Source organism: Panthera pardus, unplaced genomic scaffold (assembly GCF_024362965.1).
Source record: "Panthera pardus isolate Hobbes unplaced genomic scaffold, ASM2436296v1 HiC_scaffold_3, whole genome shotgun sequence".
NCBI lineage: Eukaryota > Metazoa > Chordata > Mammalia > Carnivora > Felidae > Panthera > Panthera pardus.
Window position 1 is genome coordinate 31,223,261 of NW_026526876.1, and position 12,399 is coordinate 31,235,659.

A 12,399-nucleotide genomic window follows, 5' to 3' on the forward strand; every position below is an offset into this window, starting at 1 on the left:
ACTGGGGAGAGGCCGCAGGGTGCCCCGAGCCCCAAAGCAGGGTACAGGACCCTCCCGTGTGTGGATTCTGGAGGCTGTGAGCCGCAGGTCAGAAACCTGGCTGCGGGGCAGAACCCAGCCCCAGCTGGTTTCTGCTTAAAGCCCTGGGTCCTTCCCTGACCTTTCCTCTTGGGAGTCTCAGAATCCTGAGGGGCCCGAGAACACTCCCAGGCAGAACACTCCAGGAGGATCCTGGGTTTTCTGGGGGAAAGCAGGGAGGAAGAGAGCTAAAGAGTGTTTAGGGATCACAGCAGAGGGCAGTAAAAAAAAAATGTATCAAGGGTGAAATCTCGTTCCTGAATGAACAGGGCAAAGGGGTGCTGGGAAGACAAATTTGCTCAGTTAATCAGGAGATTCATCCTCTACTAGCTAATTATTCACACAGTTTCTAAAACCTCTTAGGTATTAAGAACCACCTCTACTTCCCACAGTGACCAAAGCCCTGTCAGAGATAACAGCCCCAGACCCCATCCAGAGGCTGGCGCCTCCCAGCTCGCAGACCCACTCCAGGCTCCACCAGCGCCCAAGCAAAAAGCAGCCTCACTCCTCACATGGCAGCAGCTCCCATTAATTACTTTTTGGGGGCGATTTCTTGTCTTTCTAATTAACTCAGACAGTGATTAAAATCAATTCCCCCACAGATTTCCTTGAATTTTGAACATGAGAGGTGCCAAGTGACTTTTCTTAGCTCCTGCTTGTGCACGAATAAATGCCACTTAAAGAGCATCTTTGGGAGAAACATCCAGGGGGAGAAACTCTCTTGCGGTCCAAGAGGGGCTGGGAGCCGGGCTGTCAATCTGCCTGTTTGTCAATTTCAGGGAGTTTGGCATTTGGGAAAGTGGTAGGCAGCTGTCAAACTGCCCACCCCAAACTGCTCTTGAATCAGAAGGAAAAGGAAGCCGAACTTCAGTTAATGCCCAGAGCAGGCAGGGGATGTAGGAGCCAGAGCGGCCGCGTGGGGTCTTGGCGCCAAGGAAAAGCCCCGGCTGGGCAGCCCTGGACTTGCTCACGGATACCCCTCTCTTGCCCTCCTGTCTGCAAAGCTCAGGCCCTGGAAACACAACAGGGCAACACAACCTGGACTCGCTTCCTGCCGCAGAAAAGTGAGCAGATGCTGCCACAGAGGGAGCCGTGGGGAAGCGTTTAGGAGGGAGGGACTGCAATTAGATGAGGAAAGCTACCACACTGACCTTTCCGCGTTCTTGACTCTGCTGGACGCGTTCCCTAAATGGAAAGGGAAAATAGGTTAAGGATGCGAGGGAGCTAGAGGGTCGAGGAAGAGGGCCCGGTGAGCCGAGTCGCTGTGAGTCTGCCCCACTTTGCTTCCTGCTATGGGCTGGGCCCTGAGCGGAGCCAACTTTGACAGGACGGCTCCCTCTGCCTCCCCAGGGACATGAGGAGCGGTGAGTGCGGTGTGTGCATCTCAGTGGCAGCTGACTTTGTGGAGGAAATGCAGGACAGTGAAGAGCAAGAGCCACAGAAGCCCCAGGCCTGGGCACCAAGTGGAGCTGTGCCACCCGGGGTGTGACAAGCACCTCCCTACCTGGCCGATGTGGCACAAACGCAAAGAAAGTAGGTAATAGACTGATGCAGAGCAGGTGCTCACTAAATGGCAGCTTGCATTTCCTAGGCACTGCTGGCATCCCAGATCAGCTTACAGGACAAGTGTAAAGAGACTGCCTCTTGCCTTCCTGTGCCCTGTCTTGTGTATTAGGACTCTCTTGGTCAAGACCAACGTTTAGGCCAAGGTCAAACTAATATTACAAATTAAATGGAAAAATGTAAGAAATCAGGTAGAATTGGGGTGGGGGCGGGCAGGAGAGATCTAGTGGGTCCATGACTGTCTGTGCCTCTGGGCCCAGTGAGATTAGGATTCTCTAGCCCACACCTCCAGGGCAAACATGACCCAAAGCAGCTTCCATATTTCCTCAAACATCAGCAGACTGCACCCAGAACTCACTCTGGAAGATCCCTAAGTATCTACAAAATAGATTATTAAGTGAACAAAGCAAAGTAAAAATACTGTGCATTTGCATAAAGGGGGGGGGGGACTTTGACATATCTGTTTGTACATGCACGGATCCTGGAAGGAAACCTGAAAAACTGTTTGCACTGTTTATCTCAGGGAGGGAGCTTGGTGGCTGGGGAAGAGAAGTCGCAGGGGAGAGAGACTCATTGCATAACCTTTTGAATTGTGAACAATGAAAATCTATTTAATAGCAGCAGCAAAACCCCGAAGACTCCCAGACCAGAGGGTGTGGAGCAAGGGGAGCTGAGGCAGAGGTTCCATCTGGTATGGCTGTGGTCTACTACCACTGTTGGTCCTATTCCTGGGTGCCAGGCCCTGGGTGAACCTGCAAGGCTTAATCCTTTCTCAGATTTAGGCTGGATGAAGACACCGTGACTTTAAAAATCAGCCTGGGTTTTGGTGTGTGGTACACACAGTTCCAACTCCAGCAAAGGAAGGAAAAGCCAAATAAGAATTTGGAAGGTGACAGCTATTTCAAACCACAACATCCCCTGCCCCCACCCATGCAATCTGCAGGCTCATCCCTGGCCAAGAGCTGTCCCCGGAACAGCAGCCTGGCCAGCAGGCCATGATCATTTATGTTTTATCTAGGCCAGGACTACCCACAGGCAGTCCCCGGCCTAGGCCACGGTGAATGCCTCAGTATACCACGGGAGATCTGTAGGTAACACAGGGAAGAGGGAACAGGGCAATGGGGGGCTGTGGACATCAGGGGTGTGCTGAGAGGCTGCACTTCTTGTACATGATCCAGGATGGCCAAGAACACACGGCTGCACGGGGCACTGATTTACCAAAGTTGTCACAGACTCACTGTTTACAAACCATCTATTTCCTTTCAGTTCAGCAGGACGACTTACCTCTGGCTTCTTCTTTGGCCCCTGTTTCTTCACACGCAAGGCGTCAAGAGACAGCTGTTGCACGTGCATCATCATTTCTGTGGAAGAAACAGAGGGCTGTGGCCAGACTGCCACTCATCTCCCCAGCGTGGCCCCTTCCTGGGGCCAGGGGCTATACTTTTCACTGGCCTGGCCCACTGGATCACACCAGCCTTGCCTGCCACCTTCTGGCTATGTGTCACCTCTGCACCTGCCGATAATAAAAGAAAGGGCTGGGTCCTCTATCCTGGGAAAAGTACCTAAGCTGGCCCCACTCTGTTTTGTAGTACTGAACACAACTCTTGAACAGGAGGTGCCTTATGGCTCACAAGGGCTTTAAGGTACCACTGAAGAGCTGCTTCCATTGGGGGGAGACCAGTCATGTGACTTACTCAGATGTAGCTGTATATGGCAGACCCAGCAGGAGCTTCCCTAACACACTGGAAGGCAGGAAATTAGACGTCAGAAATGGCTGATTTTCTAGTGACAATGGAGCCCCCCACATCCCAGACCAGGACCTTCCTGAGCAGTTTTCTATTGCCCTGGCAGATCTTGGGCTGGATCGGGTTCAGCCCCCTACAATGGATTAGAGAAAACCCTAGACTCAAGGTGGAGCTGCGTGTGAGAGTCAGTCACTGCCAGCCGATTCTTTTTTTTTTTTAAGTTTATTTATTTGGGGGCACCTGGGTGGCTCAGTTGGTTAAGCATCCGACTCTTGTTTTCAGCTCAGGTCATGATCTCATGGTTCATGGGTTTGAGCTCCACATCGGGCTCTATGCTGATAACATAGAGCCTGCTTGGGATTCTCTCTCTCCCAATCTCTCCTTGCCCCTCCCCCCTTAGTGCTATCTCAAAATAAATAAAAACTTAAAAAATAAAAAATAAAGTTTATTTATTGACACAGAGAGAGTCTGCACATGTTGTGTGTGCCAGCAAGCATGAGCAGGGGAGGTGGGGGAGAGGGAGGGAGAGGGATAGAGAGGGTGAGAGAGAGAGAGAGAGAGAGAGAGAGAGAGAGAGAGAAACAGAGAGAGAGAGAGAGAGAGAGAGAGAGAGAGTGTGATATGATCCCAAGCAGGCTCTGTGCTGTCAGCACAGAGCCCAACGTGCAGTGCTCGATCTCAGGAACCATGAGATGATGACCTGGGACGAGTTGCTTAACCAACTGAGCCACTCAAGTTGCCCCTAGGATAGCTATTCTAATGTAAATTTATTACAGCCTGCAAACAGGTGGTTACAGCGAGGAAGCCCTACATAAATAAGAAAAAAGTTTCTTTTTTTTTTTTTTTAATTTTTTTTTAACGTTTATTTATTTTTGAGACAGAGAGAGACAGAGCATGAACGGGGGAGGGTCAGAGAGAGGGAGACACAGAATCTGAAACAGGCTCCAGGCTCTGAGCTGTCAGCACAGAGCCCGACTCGGGGCTCGAACTCACGGACCGCGAAATCATGACCTGAGCCGAAGTCGGCCACTTAACCGACTGAGCCACCCAGACGCCCCACGAAAAAAGTTTAAGATTTTATTTAAAAAAAAAATGTTTTTAGTTAAAATTTTGTATAAAAATAATTTTTTTTTTAAACGTTTATTTATTTTTGAGACAGAGAGAGACAGAGCATGAACGGGGGAGGGCCAGAGAGAGAGGGAGACACAGAATCTGAAACAGGCTCCAGGCTCCGAGCTGTCAGCACAGAGCCTGACGCGGGGCTCGAACTCACGGACCGTGAGATCATGCCCTGAGTCGAAGTCAGATGCTTAACCGACTGAGCCACCCAGGTGCCCCTGTATAAAAATAATTTTAAGAAATTAGAGGTTACACCAAATGTGGGCCTCGAACTCACACCCCCAAGATCAAAGAGTTGCATGCCCTACCCACAGAGCCAGAGAGGCTCCCTGAAAGCACATGAAATTTAGTCAGGTCAAACTAGGTTGGAATGTGGGCCACACCCCTCACTTCTTTTTTATATGACTATTTTTTTTTTAACGTTTATTTATTTTTTTGAGACAGAGAGAGACAGAGCATGAACAGGGGAGGGGCAGAGAGAGAGGGAGACACAGAATCCGAAACAGGCTCCAGGCTCCGAGCTGTTGGCACAGAGCCTGACGCGGGGCTCGAACTCGCAGACTGTGAGATCATGACCTGAGCCGAAGTTGGACACTCAACCGACTGAGCCACCCAGGCGCCCCACACACCCCTCACTTCTGATGAAACTATGGGTAATTCACTTAACATCTAAGGCTCAATTACCTCATCTGTACAATGGACAAACGACTGCAGTGGGGACTGACTTGAGCTCACTCCTAGCACAGAGTCACAGCTGGTAAGTGGCTGTGGCTACCAGGAGGGTTTCCGGTTTGTGAAAAGGGTCATCACACCAGCTTGAGGAGAGCTGTAGGGCGTTCCACAAAGCAGCACCGTCCTAGGTGCTAGGACCGAGCACCTGCCAGGACTACTGCTGGTCTCCACACCCCCCACTGCTGTGGGGCCACATGATGAGTGGGTACATTCGGCTTTCAGCTAGCTCATACTGGCTGACATCCCTCTAAAAGCGGATGTTCCCAGTCAGTCACCAACACCCCTCTCCAGAAGCCCTGGGCAGAAACGGTACCGTCCACATGCAGGATCCTCACTCCCCAGGAGCGGGCACTGGTCAGGAGACTGTTGCTGCTCCCGCCACCTCCTCCGCTGCTGCTCCCCTGGGAAGACAAAGCAGTCAGGCAGGAGCAAGAGACTCCCCAAGGCCTGAGCGGCTCTGAGGCACCCCGTGAAGAGACGTTACGGGAGAGTCTACCCCAGTCCCCTGAAAGACCCTCTCCTCCACAAGCGCTGGCCACAGCGGGAGGCGCGGGCGGCTGCTCCAGGCACTTGTGACCAGGAAGCAGCACAGGCTTCCCAGAGAGCTGTCAGGAGGGCCTCTGGGAGGAAAGCTCTCACAATAAATACCGGTGACCGACCGACCCGACCGTCACCATCATCAAGCAGGAAGCTGTGCTGGCCTCAGGCCGTTCCTGCCCTGCTGCCCCAGGACGGCACACGGCCTTCCCCCGCCACAGCCTGCGCCCCCTTCTCGATGCCACTTTACCCACTGTGCTCCCGAGATCACCTGAACTCCTCCCCCCGCTGCTTCACTTTCACGGCTCTGGGTCCCACAAAAGGGATAAACTGCTAAAAGATGCACAAAGTCCGGCTTATGTGCAGCGCGGCATCCCCTCCAAGGTGCTCGTGCTAGGCTCTGGTGTTGGAAGGATTAGCGAGTCAAATCTGGGCTCTACCACCGCCACCCTGGGCGACCCTGGACAAATCACTGAACTTCTCTGAGCTCTACTTCCTCATTTGGAAGAAGAAAAGAAGGACGGTACGTCTCACAGGTTGTGCGTTCTGTGTCAGTACTTCAGAAGCCCCTCCTAAGAAAGGTTAGATCCTCCCCTGTGCCAGAGACGGCCACCTGCAGCCCGCCCCCCTCCGCTCACCTGGTTTCTGATGGCTTTCTGCAGTAGCTCCTTCCCTCTGCTCAAAGGCACCTGACAGGAAGAGAAGGGCAATGAGGTATGCTGTGCAGCCCACCTGTGCACAAACAGATGTTCACACAGGTGCTGGTGAGGGCTTGGGAGTCATGTGTCTTGGAAAGCTGGGAGCATTGACAGCTGAGGAGCAGCAGAAACAGAAGCCTAGAGAACCTTTTGGAGGTAAAGGTAAAGCCACACACAGTCCCGGGTCACCCACAGGTAGCCGCAGCTTGGACCCAGGTGGAGAAGCGCATTCTGAATTCACCCAAGGCCAGAGTGTCACCAGTACTCTCAGACCTCTCTTTACGAGTCTCCATACCCCCAGCAGACAGGTCTGGGCCAATTTCAACACACCCTCTCTGGTTTACAGAGGACCTTCCTATTGTTTTTGACCCTCTGACTCTGAAGTCCCTTAAAAAGTGAAATGTATCACAGAAGGGACAGCGTGGGGATAACCAGTTGAGAAGGTTTTTCGATCTAGAGCTATGATAAAATATTTTCAGTCTCTGAATTCAAATGAGAGGTTAAATTAATCCAGATGGAACTAAAGCCAGAGACCGCCCACAACGGCTCACCGAGGCCTATTTCCGTTGCTCAGAAAACACACCTTTCCTACCTGACGAGGTTCTTACCGAGTCTGTGGGTTTCTGTGGAGGCCGGGGGTGGCCGCACTTCGGATGGGCCGTGGACAGTGTCTGCACCCTGACCTCGCTGGGACTGGGGCAGCCTCTGTGGCCTGTCGCACTGCTCTCTGCCTTCACTTCCCTGCGGCTGGACACGATGTAACTTACTTCTTTGCTCAGAAAACCCTCAATTACCTGAAACCAGATCACAGAGGTGGCTGAAAACCAGAAGGCAGATGTAGAATTATCGATTCTGAGAGGTTGGGGAAGGAAATCTTGGCTGCCAGAAGTTTCAGAATCAATGTCCTTAAATAGACCAAGTGCAGTTTTGTACCGAGCCCTCAAGAAGACATCATCCTGAAACATAATAGGGTTTATATATATAATACAGGTTTTGTCTCCAGAACTGCTGCTCCTGACCCAGCAGCAGAAGGCCACAGGCTCTGTGGTTTGACCAGATTGAGTCTGCACAGAGAAAGAGCACACTGGCGGGGCCCAACAGGATTAAAAGTAGCTGGTTAAGCCATGGCATTCCTGTGAAGATACTCGGGGGCATCCAGACACCGCGCCTGTGATCCTGACCACACTACCAAAAATAGGAACAAAAACATGAAACAAGACAAGAGTTTGGCTGCTACTGAGCTGCACAGGTATCCGCTCATCCTACCTGTAAGCTCCTCGTTGGCACTGAGAGGGTCTGACTCATCTTTGTATCCCAAGGGCCCAACACAGTGCCTGAAGCACAAGGACACTTAACTCATATTTGTGGGGAGAAGAAAAGATGGAAATAAGCAGTGGCGAGGTGGCTAATGCTTAGTGACCCACTCGCCAGGGAAAAATCCCTGCAACGAAGCATGTGCTGATTTCTGGGGGGTAAGAACTCCCACTATGGCTGATTGCAAGCTGCTGACATGATGTTACTGAACGTGGAACTGGAAAGAGATGCTAACAACTGGCTCCACCTCCAGCACACCACTAAAAGTCAGGATGAATGATGGCCCTCTCTGAAGGGTGGACTGGATGAGAAACTTAGCACTGAGCTTAAAACAAAACAAAACAAAACAAAAACAAAACAAAAAAACCAACAACTGTTTAAGTCCCTCAAAAAGCTAAACACGGTCTACCAACGTCTACCACAGCAATTCTGCTTCTAGGAACGCCCCCCAAAGAACTGGAAACAAGGACTTGAACAGATACTTGTACATCCTTGCTCACCGCAGCATTATTTACAAGAGCTAAAAAAATGCAAATAACTCAAGTGACCAACAGGTGATAGACAAAATGTGATGTGTACATACAACAAAATATTGCTCAGTCATGACATGAAGTGAAGATACACGCTACAACATGGATGAGCCTGGAAAAGATTATGCTAAGTGAAAGGCGGCAGACACAAAAGAATGACTATCTGTGAGTCCACGGACAGGTCTCTAGAATAGGCAAATTAACAGAGACAGACGGTGGATTGGACAGGGGTTGCAGAAAAGGGAAGTGGGAAGTTCTTGCTTACTGGTTACAGAGTGTCTGTCTGGGGTGATAAAAGTTGTGGAAACAGTGGTTACGGCGGCCCAGCTGCGTGAATGTAATTAATGCTGAAAACTGTACATTTACAAAGGCTTAAAATGGCACATCTTATGTTGTGTACGTTTTATCACAAAAAGAATCTTTAAAGTTATGGCTTGAATGAGAGTACCTATGTTCTGTAATATGGCAAAAACAAATGGTGGGGGGGGGGGAGGAGGACAATGACTGTCCTATATAAACGCGGCCGACGGTTCGATGGCTGCATGTGGCTCCCACTCCAGTCTGCCTACTCTTCTGCAATGTGACGGCTATTCCTATCAGGAGGCAGAGCCCCCTCTTCCATCGCCTTCAATCAGACTCCTCTGGAACAATACAATGTAGTGAAACGTGTTCCAGAGCCTATGTCTCAAGAGGTCGTGTAGCTTCTCCCTTCACCTTCTTAGAAAGCTACCATGAGACCGCCGTGTCAACAGGCTGGTCTAGCTTACTGTATACACGTATGATGTTACGGGTATATACAACATATGTAAGAAGCCTCTCAAACGACACCTGAGAAGCCATAGAGAGGCAGCCAGCACCAACTCCCAGATGTGTGAGGTCAACTCCATCCTTCCAGCCAAGCTGACCCTCCACCCAAATGCAGCTGTAGGCGGGAGCCTTGATGAAACCAGCAGAGAAACCACCCAGCTGCTCCACAGAGTAGTAAGAAATAACTTGTTTTAAGCCCCAGTTCTGGGGTGGTTTTTTCACACAGCACAGGCTAAATGATAGAAGAGACTAAAAGTTCAAAAGGTAATTTGGGGCCAGTTTGGGTGTATAATCAACACTTGGTACGTTCCCCATTGCCAAGCTTCTATATTCCTGAGCTTCTGTTCATTTGACAGAAAAGAGCCTCTGCATTCCAAGCTTATTCAAGTCATTTCCCTAGTTGCCCGCCTCTTTGGAGCCGAGCACTATCATCCCATTTTCGAAACTCGAGAGTTCCCCATGTCAACCCCTTACTAAAAGTGCCACACGGCACACACATGGCTTAAAAATATTTTAAAGGACTCAAATACGGCAAATGCTTCTTACGGGAAGTTTTTCACCAGTGTGATGTAAAAGAGTTAAAATTTAGAAATAATCTCAATGTCCACAGAGTAACCATTAGGTAAATTAATAATCCACTCAAAGAAATATATTCTCATTACAAATAACATGAGGGACAATAACGATAGCAAAGTGCTAATGCTTTAAGGTTATGGGCAAAACGTTGGTAATCAAAAATGTATTCATGATCATATAGCTACACAGAAAATAAACATAAAAAAAAAAGAATAGAGACAGAAGTAAAGGAGTGGTTACCCAGGTTGGGTGTATTGAGGAGAAATGGGGAGTGACCGACAATGGGTATGGGTTTCTTTTTTGGGGTGATGAAAAGGTTCTAAAATTGTGTATTCACACAGCTTGCATATCTCTGTGAATACACCAAAAACCATTGAGTTGTACATTTTAAATGGGTGAACTGTATGGTATATGGATTACATCTCAAGAAAGCGGTGAAAAAAGGGGCACCTGGGTGCTAAGCCTTCAACTCTTGATTTCAGCTCAAGACATGACCTCACAGTTCGTGAGTTCGAGCCCTGCATTGGGCTCCATGCTGACAGTGGGGAGCCTACTTGGGATTCTCTGTCTCCCTCTCTCTCCACCCTTCCACTGCTCGTTCTCTACCTCTCTCTCTCAAAATAAATAAATAGATATTAAAAAATAAAAATAATAATAAAATGAAGCTGTGAAAACTAAGAGTCCAGAAGCAAAGATATCAAATACCTAGAAGTCACAGATACAATCCCTCTCCAGCTCCTGCCCGATAACCCACAGAGGCACATGATATCACAAGTCACAAGCAGGTTACATACCCCACCCAGCTGCTGGATGGCCCCCGTCAAAAACTGGAGACTCTTGCCAGCAGGCAGATCCAGATAAAAGGACTTTCCAGAGAAGGGCTGCCTCCCAGCATCTGCAGAACTCATCTGGCATTTTTCCAGACAACTGGAAACTTCCAGTTGAGCCCCTAGGAAAGAACAAAAGGGAACAAAGTGAGAAGCATGGGCTGAGAGTCACGCAAGCCGAACAACGCTCAATGACAGCCTCTGTGGTGTGCCCCCGCTAGACCCTGGGCACATAAAGATGAACCTGGGACTGGCATTCGTTCCTACCTTCATGAAGCCCAGATGCGAAGGGATCAGAACCCTGGTACGTGGATGGCAGGAACCTAAAATGGTGCAGCCACTTGAGGAAATAGTTTGGCAGCTTCTCAAAATGCTAACCATAAAGTTAACATGCGACCCTGCAATCCCACTTTGGGGCATAAACCCAGGAGAAACGAAACTGTATGTCCAGATAAAAACATGTATAAGAATGTTCACAGTAGCATTATTCATTCAGCCAATAGGAAATAATTCAAGTGTAAATAAAATAATAAGCAAAATGTGGTGTATCCATTCAATGGAATATTATTGGACCAATAAAAAAACAAACAAAAAAACAAACAAAAAAAACCGAGCCACTGACAAATGCTACAACCAGGATGAATCTCATACACATGCTAAGTCAGAAAAGCCAGATACAAAGACCACATATTATATGATTGCATTTATATGAAATGTTCAGAAAAGGAAAAGATACAGAAATAGAAATTGGACTAGTGGTTGCTTAAGACCGAGGGTGGGAATAAGAAGTGACTGAAAATGGGCATGAGGTTCTTTTTGGGGTAATGAAAATATTCTAAAATTAAATTGTATTAGATGTACAACTCTGTAAAGTAACTAAAAATCACTGAAAGCATACAACAAATGAATTTTATAGTGGGTAAGTTACACCTCAATAAAGCTAAAAAAAAAAAAAGTCCAAAAAACAAAAAACCCAACCCTTCGGTGAATATAATCTTGAGATTCGTGCATCTCTTTGTATATAAAAGAGAAAAAACCATAAATACATATGGAATTCTGATCAATGAAATGCATGCTATATTATTTAGAGAGAAAGGTACTGTCTACAAATCACTTGAAATGTATCAAAAATATAATGGATAGAAATCCATCATGATAGGGGCGCCTGGGTGGCTCAGTCGGTTGAGCATCGGGTTCAGCTCAGGTCATGATCCCATGATCTCATGATCTTGAGACCCACAACAGGTTCGATGCTGTCAGTGCAGAGCCTGCTTTGGATCATCTGTTCCCCTCTCTCTCAAAAATAAACATTAAAAGAAATCCATCATGATAAAATAAATATATTAAAATGTCAATGATAAAATCTAAATGCTGTGTATATGAATGCTCAACGTAAAAGTCTTTAGACTTTGTTGCAGGATTGAAAACTTTCATAAAAAAACCTTAACGCTTGAAGAGATAGGGGTGCCTGGGTGGCTCAGTCAGTTAAGCATCTGACTCTTGATCTCTGCTCAGGTCAAGATTTCATAGTTCGTGAGTTTGAGCCCCCATTGGGCTCTATGCTGATAGTGTGGAGCCTGCCTGGGATTCTCTCTCTCCCTCTCTCTCAAGGTATATAAATAAACTTTGAAAAAACTGGGTCATTGACTTGGCCGTTTAGAAAGTAAAAAATAGGGGCGCCTGGGTGGCTCAGTCGGTTAAGCCTCTGACTTCAGCTCAGGTCATGATCTCGCGCTTTGCGATTTCGAGCCCGCATCGGGGTCTGTGCTGAGAGCTTGGAGCCTGGAGCCTACTTCTGATTCTGTGTCTCCCTCTCTCTCTGCCCCTCCCCCGCTTATGCTTTGTCTCTCAAAAATGAACAAATGTAAAAAAA

The 12,399-nt window shown here is 48.3% G+C and overlaps 1 protein-coding gene and 1 long non-coding RNA gene across 6 annotated transcripts in view; one reads left to right on the forward strand and one right to left on the reverse strand.

Annotated features, from left to right (window-relative positions):
• The window catches only part of LOC128774256 (uncharacterized), a 113,128-nt gene that overhangs the window by 80,331 nt on the left and 20,398 nt on the right, over positions 1 to 12,399 (forward strand). The gene's annotated exons all lie outside the window — the stretch shown is intronic.
• The window catches only part of DBF4B (DBF4 zinc finger B), a 58,588-nt gene that overhangs the window by 12,302 nt on the left and 33,887 nt on the right, over positions 1 to 12,399 (reverse strand). For all 5 annotated transcript variants that reach the window (XM_053892948.1, XM_053892947.1, XM_019434775.2 and 2 more), the window contains exons 3-8: positions 10,494 to 10,648; positions 7,081 to 7,266; positions 6,413 to 6,463; positions 5,551 to 5,638; positions 2,926 to 3,002; positions 1,230 to 1,263 (exon numbers count right to left, since the gene is read on the reverse strand). In XM_053892948.1, the coding sequence (XP_053748923.1) occupies positions 1,230 to 1,263; positions 2,926 to 3,002; positions 5,551 to 5,638; positions 6,413 to 6,463; positions 7,081 to 7,266; positions 10,494 to 10,648 (591 nt within the window). The remainder of the gene's footprint in view (positions 1 to 1,229; positions 1,264 to 2,925; positions 3,003 to 5,550; positions 5,639 to 6,412; positions 6,464 to 7,080; positions 7,267 to 10,493; positions 10,649 to 12,399) is intronic.